The sequence below is a fragment of the Hemibagrus wyckioides genome, linkage group LG22, assembly GCF_019097595.1.
Source record: "Hemibagrus wyckioides isolate EC202008001 linkage group LG22, SWU_Hwy_1.0, whole genome shotgun sequence".
Classification (NCBI taxonomy): Eukaryota; Metazoa; Chordata; class Actinopteri; order Siluriformes; family Bagridae; genus Hemibagrus; species Hemibagrus wyckioides.
In genome coordinates this window covers 21,774,766-21,792,193 of record NC_080731.1, presented here as the reverse complement: position 1 = coordinate 21,792,193, position 17,428 = coordinate 21,774,766, and the positions used below count along the sequence as shown (strand labels likewise).

Here is a 17,428-nt window from a genome sequence, read left to right as displayed (position 1 = left end):
ACGGTGTTGATGAATGATGTGTGTTATTAAAGCTGTTGTGTTTTCTTCGTTTCAGAGCGAATCTTAAACTGAGTAACTGCGTCCCTGTGCACAAACTGAAGCTCCATAAACATTCAGAATGTACATTTATTAAGCCCTTCACAGAATAACTGTGTATTTAATCCCATGTATTTGATGTGAGGGGTTTAGAATTGAAGAGTTCAGAGTTCTGCTGCTGTTGGTTGTTGTGTTGAGAAGTTCAGGCGTGTCTGTTGCTCTGATGTCACAGGGAGACACTGTTAATGTGATTGCTGCACAGTTCCAGTGGACTTTAATGTGGAAAGAATGGAAATAAAAACTCAGCTTCCACTCTTCTCTCATACAGTCACTAGAACACCTTTCTTTTCTAACACACGTTTGATCTTCCAGCCATGTTCAGAGTCGTATTAATGAGTCTGTGTAGACAGAGTGGAGCCGCTGGAGGGAGCGCTGGACTCAAAGTCCCAGAATGCAAGGCGGCTAAAGGACGGTTACAGCAGAGACTCGGCTAGTTACAGAGCTATAAGATGGAGAGGGGCAGCAGTTAGTGGAATCCTGGATTTTTGTCATTTATAAAACAGTGAACTGAAGTGAAAACACATCAATTTGTAAATTACTAAAGTTTTAGTAAAGATACTAAAACTAAAATAAAATCAAACTGAAACTAAAATAAAATCAAATAAATCCTGGATGCCTTTGAATATCAGGTGTTAATGATAAATACTGATGAAGTGGTATGTGGCAAATAAAGGGATAATTTTTAAAGTCTTTTTGTTACAGACCACACTGAGACGTACCTTCCACAGAGACGGCGTATATCTGAATGTCTTCCTCATTCTTTGTGTCCCGGATGGTGTAACGTCCACTATCCCTCGGCTCCATGTGTCTCAGTGTGAGCTCAGGGTAAGTGAGTGATGTTCTGTCTCTGTATTTATCTTTACACTGCAGTGAGCGATTATTCACCCTGCAGATCACTTCATCAGCTGAACCACTGCTTTTATAAATCACCTCCACTGGTTCTGGTACAGACACATGCAGCTTCAGATCTTCACCAGACTCCATCTGAACTGGTGAGAACACAGCTGAGGAGAAAAACATGGAGGAACTTCAGCTAGATTTAGACACAAACATAAAGCCTTACAGTCCCATTCAGAGTGCAGTGTTGATGTGGGGGAAGTTCCTGGTGGTCAGAGTCGGGTTCCTCAGCTCCTTAAGACCATTTCAGATTCTGAACATCACCTGCGTGGACTTCACACCTGTGAGGCTGCAAGATTTCTGAGTTTTTCAGTAGTGTCTAGTTCAGGGGTCTCCAATTTGTTGCTTCTGAGTATCTCAGGTTTATATAATATTTAATATGTAAAAAATTGATCAAATGTATTTAAATTAATAAACCTGTTTAAATTTCATCACAATCAATTTCATAGATGTCCCGCCCCTTTTCGTTGGAATCTGACTCCACAGACAAATTTATCAATTGATTTCACACACAGCTAGCAACAAGACTGGACAAAAAAGTGGTGAAGGAATCTAAATGAAGATGCAGGTGCAGATGGTGTTTCAGAGTAAAGTATTCTTTAATATTTCCCATTTCTACTATTTAAGCCCATAACATCCAATACAGTGTCAGGTTTCTGTTTTCAAAATTAATATTACATTTAGTATCAAAGTCTTCCCTTTTTAAGGATAAGAGACTTTTCATTTATTAATAATGATAATTATTTCAGCTTGTCCTTGAATGACATTCCATTGTCCACAGTGTGTGTGATTGTGTTTAAAGACAAAACACACAGTTCAGTCGGACATTCTGTAGTTCCATCAAACTGTCAGACGGCGGTGCTGGACTTAATCCTGCTGAAAAAGTGCTTGAGTTCAAGATGAAAATCAAGTGTAACTGAGACACGCCTATGTTTCAGATAAACTCCGCCCACATGTGTGACTCTCACATAACTTCTGAATAAAGGTGAAGTCTGCAGTTACGTCTGAGGTCTGAATCCTGATGTCTGTCATTTCAGTATTAAACCCTCACTGTTTGATGAACTCCACTCTGATTATGATCCTAATAATTCAGAGTGAAGGTTTTATCAGCAGGAGAAGAGATAAAGACACTTACTCTCTATAACGAGGCGAACATAAGAGAAGTCTGAGTCTTTACATTCACATGCGTACACGTTCCTCTGACTGTAATCAGCTGCAGTGATGGTGAGAGAGAGATCTCCATCCAGGTACTGATCATGAGAGATGTTAAATCCCTCCTTTGACCTGCATGATGTCCGATCACACTCAGCCAGGACAACATCTCGATTACTAAGTAAGTTCCATTTCAATAAACCAGAACATTGATGTTTACATGAGAGCGTCACTGACTGATGAAGCTTCCCTCGTGTAGGACAAACCTCAAGAGCTGATACAGGAGCTGAAAGAGAGAATAAAGCAAGGAGTAAGGAGTGTGTAGTGAATAGTGTGTAATGTGTATGTATGAAGAAGGAGATGCTGCAACTTCCTGTTCACAAACTAGTGCGTCTCTATTCGTTGGAATACAATGTATGACATGTTATGTTGAACAGCAGGTTGCTAAAATGTAATGGACATTGTGACCTTGTCAGACACAACAGGCAGAGGACCAAGTAGCACAGTAGCACACAGCGGCCACTCCGGATCAAAAATGGTGCTATTTTCCTGTTATAGCGTGACTACCACAGTAAATGGACACCAGATACAATGGTGTTCGTGTATACGACCGCCAGACACTACTGAGATATGGGAATCATGCACCAGCCAATGTGCATGATGACCTATGGAAAAAGCTTTGAGATCTTGGCTTGCAGTTTGTGTATTGTCCAAATCGCTCCACAATGCCATCAGCACAATCCTCCATCTGGCCCTCACACACCTGGACAATAAAGACACTTATATATGAATGTTGTTCATAGACATCAGTTCAGCATTCAACATGATCATTCCTCAGCACCTGATAGAGAAGCTGAGTCTACTGGGCAACAACACCTCCCTCTGCGACTGGATCCTGGGATTCCTTAACAGTATCTCCAGCACCACCACACTGAGCACTAGAGCTCCTCAGGGCTGCATTCAATGCTCCACTCATTCTCACTCTGCTGACTCACGACTGCGAAGCATTGCACAGCTCCAACCACATCATCAAATTCTCTGATGACACAGCCATGGTGGGTCTCATCAGCAAGAATGACGAGTCAGCATACAGAGAGGAGATGAACTAGCTAACAGCCTGGTGTAAAGACAACAACCTGTCTCTGAACCTGAAGAAAACAAAAGAGACGGTGTTGGAACTCCCTCCGAGTGGACATATCACAGGGTGGAATTTTAGATTGTGACTATTTCTCTTAGCTTTCCATAATCTTGCCCAATGAACTCAACAAACTATAAAACTTAGGCAAAATAAAGGAGATCTCAGTCAGCAGATGAGAAGAAGCAGGTTTCTTTATTCAGCCATGCAGTCAACAACATGCATTTCTGAAGAGAGCAGCTGGTCTGAAAACCCCGAAAAATTCCCCTCTACTTATACCCCGGGTGCCCCGGGGCGCCTCCTTTTCTCTAATTTAAATATTTCCAGCAATTTCCCATTATATTCAGTGTATGGCTACTTTAATCCCTCCTTCCTTAATTTACATATGTTTTACCAGTTCCCATTATTTTCTTATTTGTCCCAATACCGCCCCTAAATTAATCCCATCCTCCCCTCGATGACGTCAATTTTCCTCCTCTCCAGTTCCCCTTATTTTTAGGCTAAGTCAACAGTTTTTAGAAAAAAATAGCTTACTTATAAGCGCCACTTCCTCATCGACATCATTTGACCGCCACCTCCCAAGTTGTTTCCTCGGATCATCCTGACCTCGCACGTTGCCATGATATTCCCCAATCTTCTCCCATCTATTCGCCTCCAGTTTCTCCCACTGATTACTCTCCAACTTCTCCTCAGGAACCTGAGATCCTGTCCTCTACAACTGACCCTCCGGTCCCACTGATCCCACTGGATAGCCTGACTGACTGAGCTGTAACTCCTAATGTTCCAATAAATTTCTCTTTTCTATTTCCAGTCTCAGTGTGGTTATTATGCTAGCATGCTACTATTAATAATTCTGCATGATTATTATAAAGATTATGATTTTCATAAAGGTTATACCTGATTATTATAGACTTCTATTGATCAAAGCCAACTACTTAATCAATGGCTAAATAATTCTTGATAGATACACACTACTTTTAGGCAGAATATTGCTAAGTCAGAGCTTAGAGCATTGAGTACATTATTTCTTAAGCTACTTTTAAAGCTAGGTATATAATTCAAAGCTGGGTATGTTATTTTTCTCTGACAATGGTTGTTGACTTCAGGAGAGCACAGAGTGACCATTCTCCACTGAACAATGACGGGTCCAACATGAGCACCAAATTCCTTGGTGTTCACCTGGTGGAGGACCTCACCTGTTTACTCAACACCAGCTCCGTCACCAAGAAAGCCCAGAAGCGTCTCTACTTCCTCTGAAGTCTGAAGAAGGCTCATCTTCCACCTCCCATCCTGACCACCTTCTACAGAGGGACCATCGAGAGCATCCTGAGCAGCTGCATCACTGCCTGGTTTGGGAATTGCACCCTCTCGGATTGCAAGACCCTGCAGTGGATAGTGAGGACAGCTGAGAAGATGGTCTGACTCTCTCTTCCTCTGTTATGAACATTTTCTCCACACACTGCATGCCTACACACCCCTCACACACACTCTTCACCCTTCTGCCATCCGGTAAGAAAAAGGTCCCGCACAACCAGACTACAGAACAGCTACTTCCCTCAGGCTATCAGGTGTCTCAGCAGAGAACTGAACTGAGCTGAACACTGACAATCACACACACAACTGATCTTGTTTACATGTACACGTCACTTTAAATATTTGTATCTGTTATCTGTTCACTTTAAATATTTAAATACACACGTCACTTTAAATATTTGTATCTGTTATAACAAAAATACTTCTGCTGCTATATTCACTGTCCCTAAATCTGTTTCTATCCTTTTTTGCACTCACTGTCAAACACTGCCCTTTTGAACATAGTCGGCATTATGTGTCTTGTTTGTCTGCACTGTCTTGTCATCCTGTACCTGTTTTTGTTCTGTGTTGCACCTTTGGTCTATGAGGAACATTGTTTCCAAAACTAGTTTCAAAAACTAGTCAGTACCTGGTGTGACCACCATTTGCCTCACACAGTGCAACACATCTCCTTCGCATAGAGTTGATCAGGTTGTTGATTATGGCATGTGGAATGTTGGTCCACTCCTCTTCAATGGCTGTGCAAAGTTGCTGGATATTGGCAGGAACTGGAACACGCTGTCGTATACGCCGATCCAGAGCATCCCAAACATGCTCAATGGGTGACATGTCCAGTTTGCTGGCCATGCAAGAACTGGGATGTTTTCAGCTTCCAGGAATTGTGTACAGATCCTTGCAACATGGGGCCGTGCATTATCATGCTGCAACATGAGGTGATGGTCGTGGATGAATGGCACAACAACGGGCCTCAGGATCTCGTCTCAGTATCTCTGTGCATTCAAAATGCCATCAATAAAATCCACCTGTGTTCGTTGTCCATAACATACGCCTGCCCATACCATAACCCCACTGCCACCATGGGCCACTTGATCCACAATATTGACATCAGCAAACCACTCACCCACATGACGCCATACACGCTGTCTGCCATCTGCCCTGTACAGTGAAAACTGGGATTCATCCGTGAAGAGAACACCTCTCCAAAGTGCCAGACGCCATCAAATGTGAGCATTTGCCCACTCAAGTCGGGTACGATGACGAATTGCAGTCAGGTCGAGACCCCGATGAGGACGACGAGCATGCAGATGAGCTTCCCTGAGATGGTTTCTGACAGTTTGTGCAGAAATTCTTTGGTTATGCAAACTGATTGTTGCAGCAGCTGTTTAGGTGGCTGGTCTCAGACAATCTTGGAGGTAAAGATGCTGGATGTGGAGGTCCTGGGCTGGTGTGGTTAAACGTGGTCTGCAGTTGTGAGGCCAGTTGGATGTACTGCCAAATTTTCTGAAATGCCTTTGGAGATGGCTTATGGTAGAGAAAAGCCTGTCCCACTTTGGAGGGCCACCTCCTGTAACATTGCCAGAGAGCTCCTTGCGCTCTTTAGCCATGTGAAAATCCCCAAGGGCATCCTCACCAATCAAGGTACACCTTTTACCTCATGACTAATGGCGGATCTGTGCCGGCTTTTACAGGACGTCTGTGGACGTCTGTGTACCACCCACAGACTGATACGCTGGTAGAACGGTTCAACCAAACCCTTTAAGAGAATGCTATGCCGGGTGGTACAGGAGGAGGGTAGGAACTGGGACCTCCTCCTTCCCTATGTACTCTACACCATTTGAGAGACCCCTCAGGCCTCAACAGGGTTCACCCCATTGAAGCACCCTATGCTTTGTTTACAGGCAGCTCAGACTAAAGCCAGGCCACTGTGGAACCGCTGAAGCTCTGCCTCGCTCCTGGATCTGTGCCAGCTGTCTCCTGCCATCTTCAGCCTTTGTCAGGACCCTGCTGCTGCCTCCAGCCCTTTTTGGCCTCTGCCCCAGCCCCAGAGAGGACCTCGGCTGCCTATCCTATGCTTCTTCAAAGAAGATCTGGCTTAGTTGACTTTTTTTTTGCTATTTTTTCATTCTCTCTTTCTGCTCACTTAAGTTTCTTTTCTTCCCCTGCCTTAAGTTTGACATAATAATTAAAAGTTTGGTGTTAACATGCTCCCTGGCTCTGTGTGCGTTGTTCTCTGTCCCTGCTCAGCATGATACAGTAGTCTTTACTGGGTAGTTAGATTGTGTATTGTATTATACACCAATCAGGCATAACATTATGACCACCTGCCTAATATTGTGATATTGTGTTGGTCCTCCTTTTGCTGTCAGCCCTGACCCATCGAGGCATGGACTCCACTAGATCCCTGATGTCGTGCTGTGGTATCTGGCACCAACAGATACTTGAAGTCCTGTAAGTTGCAAGGTAGGGCATCCATTGATCAAAATGATTTGTCCAGCACATCCTACAGGTGCTGGATTGGACTGAGATCTGGGAAATTTGGAGGCCAAGTCAACACCTCAAACTGGTTGTTGTGCTCATCAAACCATTCCTGAACCATTTTTGCTTTGTGGCACGGCGCATTATCCTGCTGAAAGAGGCCACAGCCAATACCATTTTGATGAATGGGTGTACATGGTCTGCTGAAATGCTTAGGTATGTGGAATGTGTCAAAGTAACATCCACAGCACCCAAGGTTTCCCAGCAGAACACTAGCCAAAGCATGACACTGCCTCCACTGGCTCGCCTTTTTCCCATAGTGCATCCTGGTGCCATGTGTTCCACAGGTAAGAGACACACATGCACCTGGTCATCCATTTGATGTAAAAGAAAATGTGATTCATCAGACCAGGCCACCTTTTTACATTGCTCTGTGGTCCAGTTCTGGTGTTCATGTGCCCATTGTTAGTGCTTTCAGAGGTGCCCAGGGGTCTGCAGTTATGCAGCCCCATATGCAACAAACTATCCTGCACTGTGTATTCTGACACGTTCTATCAGAACCAACATTAACTTCTTTAGCAATTTGAGCAACAGTAGCTCATCTGTTGGATCGGATCACACAGGGCAGCCTTCGCTCACTTCGCTCACCACAGCCTTCGCTCACCACGTGCATCATTGAGCCTTGACTGCCCATGACCCTGTCGCTGGTACACCACTCTTTCTTCCTTGGAAGATACTGACCACTGCAGACCGGGAACACCCCACAAGAGCTGCAGTTTTGGAGATGCTCTGATCCAGTGGTTTAGCCATCACAATTTGCCCTTTGTCAAACTCGCTCAAATCCTAACAATTTTTCCTGCTTGACATTGAACATTGAAGACAAAATGTTCACTTGCTGCTCACAAATATATCCCACCCACTAACAGGTGCCATGATGAGGATATTATCAGTCTTATTCACTTCACCTCTCACTGCTCAGAATGTTATGCCTGATGTGCATTGCATAGTGTATATTGTGTAGTGTATATTGTGTATTTAGAGTGTGTAGTGTATATTGTGTAGTTGTGGTGTAGTGTGTAGTGTATATAGTATAGTTAGAGTGTGTAGTGTATATTGTGTAGTTGTTGTGTAATGCCACGTACCAGTGGTGAATGTGAGGATGAGGAAGACCAGGACACAGTGATGAAGGCTGCAGAACTGCATGGCTGTGGAGACACAACACCACCATCAGCACTGCACAGGTGGAGAATAAAGCAGGAGACAGACATGGACTCATAGCAACACTTTATCATTAAAGCTGCAATTTACTGAATTCACTCACTTTTACACACATTCAGCAGTCAGTCAGCTTTGATCCTAATAAACACTTTTCTAACAAACATCACACACACACATGCTTTAAAAACTGAAAGAAAAGCTTCAGGGTTTAATCATCAGCTCCAGCTTCTGATAACTGTGCTGAAAATTCAGCAGCTGAGTTCCTCAAACTGCAGACAGAAATCATTTCTACATGACACTTTCTCCTGCTTCAGCTGTTTTAAAGAAAAGAAGCCGAGAGGAACGTCAGTAGAACATCTCCAGCATTTCTTCCACAGCATTAGACTGAATTACTCTGGAACTTTATTTAACACTCAATAAAAACTCTGCTTTAATGAGGATTGGAGTAACAGAGAAAACACTTTACTAAAACACACAGAAGAGGATTCCAGCTACAGTAAATACACTACAGGACAGATATATAAAATAAATATATAAAACAGTACTGACCAGTGTACAGTCTGTATGGAGCAGTGTGTAAATAAAAGATTCTTGTAAACATGATCACGTATGACAACTGGCAGTTGATGGGTCAAAGAACACAAACAGCATCAACATGTTTGAGCATGTTGTGGAATAGCAGGTTTTCAGAAGATATTGAGTGTGTCGGTTTTAAACAGATGTTTTTGTAATCATAAATATCTTTATAGTCCTAATATCATAACTCAGCGTTTTTTATGTTAGTTTATTTGCAGACTAAATTTTACATGTGCAGGCGATAAAACAATATCTTCTGCATTCAAATGAACTAAGAGGCAAATGCTAGTGCAGTGACAGAAATTTGGAAATGTGATCTCTGTCATTAAACTGTAGTCTTTCTAGTCTTTATACTAGATTTATTTTAATTAGCTCAATTACTTATTAGTTGTTTGTTTATTTATTTATTTGTCATTTATTTGTTTGTTTTCTTTATCTGCCAAATATACAGACTTTTAATGCTGTTTGCATGACCTTTGTACTTTGTTGCTATTATTTATTTATATCTTTTTTATATCTTGTAATTTCTAGTATTATATTCTCTTTTTACACATTTAAATATTTGTGTGTCTGGGTGTGTATGCACTAAATAATGACACAAGCCTGTTCAGCTGCATTCTTTTAAGACTATTCTTAAACTGTGAACACTCAATGCTCAACTTTAATACAATCGCTTTCAAACTTTCAAATGACAGTGTACAAGTGGATAAAAGAGATTTTTTTTAACGAAATATAGCTGACTGTGTGTGTGTGTGTGTGTTTATCAACTTACCCGGAGCTCACTCTGCTTTTCTCTTGACTAAACTTTTGACTTTCTTTTCCAAACATCCGGTGATATCATCACTCCAGAGAGAGAGAGAGAGAGAGAGAGAGAGAGAGAGAGACATACAAAATATAAAGAAAAAGCATTTTTCTGTACAAATTGTGGCTATAAAGGGATAAGGAAGCACTAAAAAATGTAAAATTGACTTTTCCTTCACAGGCAGAGCACACAGCTACATTCATACACCTGCTTGTCCCAAATGATTAGTTTAGATTAGATTAGATTAGATTAGATTAGATTAGATTAGATTAGATTAGATTAGATTAGATTAGATTAGATTAGATTAGATTAGATTAGATTAGATTAAACTTTACTGTAATTGCACATGGGTACAAGGCAACAAAATGCAGTTAGCATTTAACCAGAAATGCAAGGTAGTAGTGCAGTATAGACATATGTACAGTTACGACCCAGTCTAGGGTTGGGACCCAAAGCGTGAGAAGTGCAACAGGGTTTTATATATGTATAGGAGATGGAACAGACATGAATATGATGCCCCAGAGGTAGGAATAACAACACACAACACAGCAGTGAAATATGGCAGATATATTATAATGTCATGATATATACAATACAGTGAACCGGGGAAGACGTCAGGGAGGACCTAGCCAAAATAACAAACAGAAAAACTCAGGGTTAGGGACTAACTAACCTATACAAAAAGAGAAACAAACAGAAAGACAATGACCTCTCAAACTTCCCTTACCAAGAAAAACCAGAGAGAAAACCCAAACTCCCCAACAGAAATGGCAATACATCAATCAGCCACAACATTATGACCACTGTCAAGTGAAGTGAATAAGACTGATGATATCCTCCTCAAAGTTGATGTGTTAGAAGCAGGAAAAATGGGCAAACATAAGGATTTGAGCAAGTTTGATGATGGGCCAAATTTTTCTAGCTAGACCACTGGGTCAGATCATCTTCAAAATTGCAGCTCTTGTAGGGTGTTCGTGATATGCAGTGGTCAGTATCTATCAAAAGTGGTCCAAGGAAAGGACAGTGGTGAACCAGCGACAACTTACTGTTGCTCAGATTGCTGAAGACGTTAATGCTAGTTCTGATAGAAAGGTGTCAGAATACACAGTACATCACAGTTTGTTGCGTAGAGGGCCACATAGCCGCAGAACAGTCAGGGTTCTCATGCTGACATCTGTGCACCACCGAAAGTGGCAATGATGGGCATGTGAGCATCAGAAATGGTCCACAGAGCAAGAAAGTGGCTTGGTCTGATGAATCACGTTTTCTTTTACATCACGTGGATGGCTGGGTGCGTGTGGGTCAGCTAACGGGAAACACATGGCACCAGGATGCACTATGGAAAGAAGGCAAGCTGGCGGAAACAGTGTCATGCTTTGAACAATGTTCTGCTGGGAAACCTTGGGTTCTGCCATCCATTTGGATGTCACTTTGACATGTACCACTTTGTGAGGATGAGGTGGTGGGGTAATGTGTTCCATTGTAACCTGGAAGTGCCAGTACTCTACATTGTACTTTTTGGCATACCATTCTTTGAAGATGTTTATCTATGCTTTCCTAATTTTCTCTGCTCCATTTATTCCAGTTGTCCACTGCCAGGCATCTGGTGGTTCCCCTGACCAAAGAAACAGTGGCAGTTGATAGCACAGAACACACTGAAATGGCGTGAGGCCAGTGGCTACTTGTGTGACAGAATTTCTGGTGTACTTGGCCCATGGGATGACCTCATTTCACCTCTGTTGGTCCTGGCTAAAGTATGGAGATATTGCCCCAGCTCCTGGTTGTGCTGTTCTACTTGGCTGTTAGATTCAGGGTGATATCCAGAGGTCAGGCTTATGTTAATGTCCAACCATGTGCAGAAGGCTTTTCAGACTCAATTGGTGACACTTGGTCTCACTGCAATGAGGATTGTAGTACAACCATGGGAGCTGGGGAGGTTGGTGATAAAATTAACTGAAATGTATGACCAGGGGTGCTGGCACTGAGAGGGGTTCCAGAAGACAGACGGGGCAAGCGTTGACACCTACTCTATGGTTCATAGATACAGCGCCCTTCACAATTATTGGCACCCCTGGTTAAGGTGTGTTCTTAGGCTTCTAATAAATTCATCTTTAAACAACATAGAACCACAATGCAAAAAAAAGAGAAAAATCCATCCTTTAATTTAAGTGCAATTATTCAGTGGAATCATGTGTGACACAATTATTGGCACCCCTGATGTTAATACTTCGTAAACCCCCTTTTGCCAACAAAACAGCACTTAATCACCTCCTATAAAATTTCACAAGATTGGAGAATAAAGAAAGAGGGATCTTTGACCATTCCTCTTTGCACAATCTTTCTAGATCATCCAGAGTCCTGGGTCCTCTCTTATGCACTCTCCTCTTCAGCTCACCCAACAGGTTTTCCATTGGGTAGAGGTTTGGGGACTGAGATGGCCATGGGAGGAGCTTGATTTTGTGTCGGCTGAACCATTTTTGTGTAGATTTCACTACATGTTTTGGGTCATTATCCTGCTGAAAGACCCAATGACGACCCATCTTCATCTTTCTGACAGAGGCCATCAGGTTTTGATTTAAAATGTCTTGGTATGATGGCATGCACTCTAACAAGGTTCCAAGGGCCTTTGGAAGAGAAACAGGCCCACAGCATCACAGATCCTCCACCATACTTTAGCATTAGGTGCTTTTCCCTATACATCTTTTGTTTTATGCCAGACCCACTTACAGTTTTTGTTGCCCAGTTGAAGTCCCAGCACCACTTAGCAAACTCCAGACATTTATATTTGTGACTGTAGGTGAGAAAAGGCTTTTTGCTAGCTTGTTGGCATGTAGATAGCATCTGAGTTGGGACTCTTTTATGCAGTTCTCTAACAGTGAGCTTTGGAGATTTTTTTTTTTACTTTTCTTACCATCCTCCTCACTGTGTGTGGTGGCAAGATAAACTTGGGTCCTCATCCAGCCTTGTTTGCCACTGTTTCAGTTGTTTTAAACTTCTTAATGATTCCTCTGACTGTAGATCTGGGCAAGTTTAGGTGAGTGGCTATTTTCTTGTAGTTGTTGTTTTTCCCATCTTGAAGAGTGGATAAGAGAAATAGGCCTCTGTGTCACGTCATATTTATACCCCAGGGAAACAGGAAGTCATGAATTATTAATTAAATGTTTCTGGATACTCTGATAAACTTTAAAACCACAGTAAAAATTACAAAAATGCTTCAATTACATTTAGTTTATAGGAATTGTTACAGGTGCCAATAATTGTGGAACAGCTGATTTTATAAAAAAAAAATTATTAATTAGAATTAAAGGTTAGATTTTTCTAAAATTTTCAGTGTGAGATTATGCTTCTGCAATAAAAATGAATTTATTAGAAGCCTAAGAACACATCTTAAACAGGGGGGCCATTAATTGTGGAGGGCGCTGTACATATTGGTGTGTTGTGGGGTTCTCCTGGGGTGTTCAGTGCAGTCACACACTTCATGGGACAGACTTTGCTGAAGACTTCCTCAGGTCCTGACATCCTTTCGGCAAGTCCATGGTTAGTGTGGTGTCTGGGCTTTCGATAGTAGTGGTGAGAGAGGGTAAAGGAAGGGCTCTCTTGAGGCAGTGCTGTTGACAGTATTCAAGATTCAAGAGTTTTATTGTCATATGCACAGTGAAAACACAACAGTTTAGACCATACAGTAAATTCATATCATAAATTTGTCCATTTACATCTACTTATATGTATATATTGTATCTTTCTATATATTATAGAGTTTACACATATATATTATTTATTTATATTATTTTATTTTTTATATATACTATATACAAAAAATTATTTGATCCCCTGCTGATTTTGAACGTTTGCCCACTGACAAAGAAATGATCAGTCTGTAATTTTAATGGTCGGTTTATTTGAACAGTGAGAGGCAGAATAACAACAAAAAAAATCCAGAAAAACACATTTCAGAAAAGTTCTACATTGATTTGCATTTTATTGAGTGAAATAAGTATTTGATCCCCAATCAATCAGAAAGATTTCTGGCTCCCAGGTGTCTTTTATACAGGTAAGGAGCTGAGATTACAGTAGGAGCACTCTCGGGGAGTGCTCTTAATCTCAGCTCCTTAACTGTATGAAAGACACCTGTCCACAGAAGGAAGCAATCAATCAGATTCCAAACTCTCCATCATGGTCAAGACCAAAGAGCTGTCCATGGATGTCAGGGACAAGATTGTAGACCTACACAAGGCTGGAATGAGCTACAAGACCATCGCCAAGCAGCTTGGTGAGAAGGTGACAACAGTTTATTCCCAAATGGAAGAAACACAAAAGGACTGTCAATCTTCCTCGGTCTGGGGCTCCATGCAAGATCTCACCTCATGGAGTTTCAATGATCATGAGAACGGTGAGGAATCAGCCCAGAATTACACTGGAGGATTTTGTCAATGATCTCAAGGCAGCTGGGACCATAGTCACCAAGAAAACAATTGTTAACACACTACACCGTGAAAGACTGAAATCCAGTAGCGCCCGCAAGGTCCCCCTGCTAAAGAAAGCACATGTACAGGACCATCTGAAGTTTGCCAGTGAACATCTGAATGATTCAGAGGAGAACTTGGTGAAAGTGTTGTGGTCAAATGAGACCAAAATCCAGCACTTTGGCATCAACTCAACTCGCCCTGTTTGGAGGAGGAGGAATGCTGCCTATGACTCCAAGAAGACCATCCCCACCGTCAAACATGGAGGTGGAAACATTATGCTTTGGGGGTGTTTTTCTGCTAAGGGGACAGGACAACTGCACCGCATCAAAGGGACGATGGACGGAGCCATGTATCGTTCAATCTTGAGTGAGAACCTCCTTCCCTCAGCCAGGGCATTGAAAATGGGTCATGGATGGATATTCCAGCCTGACAATGACCCAAAACACACGGCCAAGGCAACAAAGGAGTGGTTCAAAAAGAAGCACATTAAGGTCCTGTAGTGGCCTAGCCAGTCTCCAGACCTTAATCCCATAGAAAATCTGTGGAGGGAGCTGAAGGGTCAGCCACAAAACCTTAATGACTTGGAGAGGATCTGCAAAGAGGAGTGGGCCCAAATTCCTTGAGATGTGAGATGTGTGCAAACCTGGTGGCCAACTACAAGAAATGTCTGACGTCTGTGATTGCCAACAAGGGTTTGGCACCAAGTACTAAGTCATGTTTTGCAAAGGGGTCAAATACTTATTTCACTCAATAAAATACAAATCAATGTTGAACTTTTTTGAAATGTGTTTTTCTGGATTTTTTTGTTGTTATTCTGTCTCTCACTGTTCAGATAAACCTACCATTAAAATTACAGACTGATCATTTCTTTGTCAGTGGGCAAACGTACAAAATCAGCAGGGGAGCAAATAATCTTTTCCCTCACTGTATTATACTATTTTATATTTTATTTTATATTTACATTTATATTATATTATTATTTTTTATTGTTATTATAATTTACTGTTTATATTTATATTTATTTACACACACACACACATATATATATATATATATATATATATATATATATATATATATATATATATATATATATATATATACCTATATTTGCATATGCATATCCGATAACAATTGTTTTTTTACAATTATTTCGTCTTTAATTCCTACCATTTAATTTTCCCTATTTTTTCCTCTATATATTTTTAACTATATCCCTTTATTTTTCCTGTCCACACACTTTAATTTGTACTCTTTTCTTTCTTCAAGGACAGTGGTAGAAAATATTGATTCCTATCCAGAGTCTACAAGGGCTGAAACAACAGGAGTTATTAGAGTTAACAAGGTGAAGCATTACTGGCAATAGCAAACTGAAGAAACAAAGCTAGGTCTGCTGGGAGGTCTCTCTGGGCAGTCTGCCCAGCGATGACTGGCTTGGCTGCAGCAGAAGCATAGCCCATATTGCTGTCAGCACTGATGGTCCTCAGGTGAGGTTTCGGTGTGGCTTACAGTATTTGCATGGACTCCGATGTTTCTATTCACGGGCTCTCTTTGGTGGACAGGAGAGGGGTTTGTAGATGTAACATTATTTACAGACCAGTGTTTATGAACCATAGTGGAGAATATTGTAGTGTAATGTAGTGTAAGTTAAAGTTCAAGATTATTTTCATAATTGCATGTTGAAGTGTATGTGTTTTTTTGGTGGCTCCAAGTTAATTTAATAAATGTATATATTGTGAAGATAAAAAGGTGTTTAAAAATTTGTAATGTTTTTTATATTTTGTAATCATTGTGTAAGGTGAGCTCCCCGACACACCAAAGGAATACTGGACCCCCCTGGAAAGTTTTTTTTACAGTTTGACCAACTGGTGGACACGATATTAATAAGAGTCTCTTTGTGCTTTTTTGATTATAACCAGATTTTCCACCAAAGGCCAGGAGTCTGTGATCTCGTGCTGACCTGAAGTGATTGACAGCTGTAGTGATTATAAAGAGAGAGAAATTTACAGCTTTCTGTATTTATCTTAATCACCTGGTGGAACAGGTACAGAGGAAGAACGTGTGTGTGTGTGTGTGTTTGAGATTACTTTTGGATTACATCAAAGTCACACGTAAATAAAGTCAAGACAAAAGCAATATAAGATACTTTTATTTATTTTGGCTTTAAAAACACAAAAGGAGAAAATGATTTGTGTAAATAAATGTTGTGTATGTTTGTGTAGCTTTAAGTGTGTTAGTGTGTTGTGTATGTTTGTGTAGCTGTGTATCTAAGTGAGGTATACGTTTGTGTTGCTTTAAGTGTGTATTACTGTGTAAGATATAAAGCAGCGGCACTGCCCTTTAATGTAAAAACAGCAGAAAAATTTTGTTTTGCAGAAATGTTTCTGTGACAAAAAATACAGAAAAGCTTTTGACTTTTGTTCTGAAGCAAATCCAGTCAGAAGAGATGAAGTGAATAGTGATGATCATTGAGTTTAATCCTGACAAGTGTAAGTCTGATGGCATGGCTCATGAACCACTTAGTCAAATCATTTATATTTACTCCTGATGTCTAGATCTTCATTCAGTCAACAAAAAAAGCACCATCACTTCTCTATTATCCCCTGCACTTTGTCCCACAGGAAGGACAGAATCTGACCATCCCACAGGGCAGGACATTTCGCAGAACTAACAGTTAATAATCAGAGCTAAATTAGTTAACATGGATGGTGTCACCTGTAACTGTAGCAGTGAGTTTGCACTTAACTGTGATGATGGTTCAAGTTGAAATCATTAAGAATTTTTTATGACTATAATATTTTAATTTCCAGTCCACATCAAGGAGATGAACAGCTGTTTCACTAAGTCTCAGGAGCAGAAACTATTTAAAAAATTAAATAAATAAAATAATTTAATCCTAGAATTTCCAAGTTTTACAAATCCACCTCTGTGCTATATGAGGTAGTTTATCTCCTTCCTTATCTCTCCACACCACTCCATCACCATCAGATCTTACTACATCTCGTCCACGTCTGTGGAGCTCGTTGTCTTCTGATCTTGCTCTGCTTCAACTATGAGGTTCTGTAAACCAACCATCCACTTCTCCAGCTTCTTCTTCACCTGCTCAGTACACACACACACACACACACACACACAGGTTTGTCAGGCTGCTTAGGTTAGTTAAGTCAGGTATTTTATGCTAAGGTGGGTTAGGCCATTACTGTTAGTTATGGAGTTTAGGCCAGTTAAGTTAATTAGTCTTTGAGGTAGTATTTAATGTTAATCAGATTAATTAAGTTGTTTGGTCTGGATATTTAG

The 17,428-nt window shown here is 41.0% G+C and overlaps 2 protein-coding genes across 2 annotated transcripts in view; both read right to left on the bottom strand.

Annotated features, from left to right (window-relative positions):
- Window positions 1-17,428, bottom strand: part of LOC131343268 (trichohyalin-like) — a 103,403-nt gene that overhangs the window by 20,776 nt on the left and 65,199 nt on the right. The window lies entirely within an intron of this gene.
- On the bottom strand, window positions 65-8,927 carry LOC131343376 (uncharacterized). The gene is made up of 5 exons (XM_058375019.1): window positions 8,837-8,927; window positions 8,212-8,274; window positions 2,129-2,431; window positions 816-1,100; window positions 65-538 (listed from the first exon to the last, which is right to left on the bottom strand). Exons 1-5 carry the CDS (start codon window positions 8,886-8,888, stop codon window positions 531-533), a joined length of 711 nt encoding a protein of 236 aa, XP_058231002.1. The 5' UTR covers window positions 8,889-8,927; the 3' UTR covers window positions 65-530.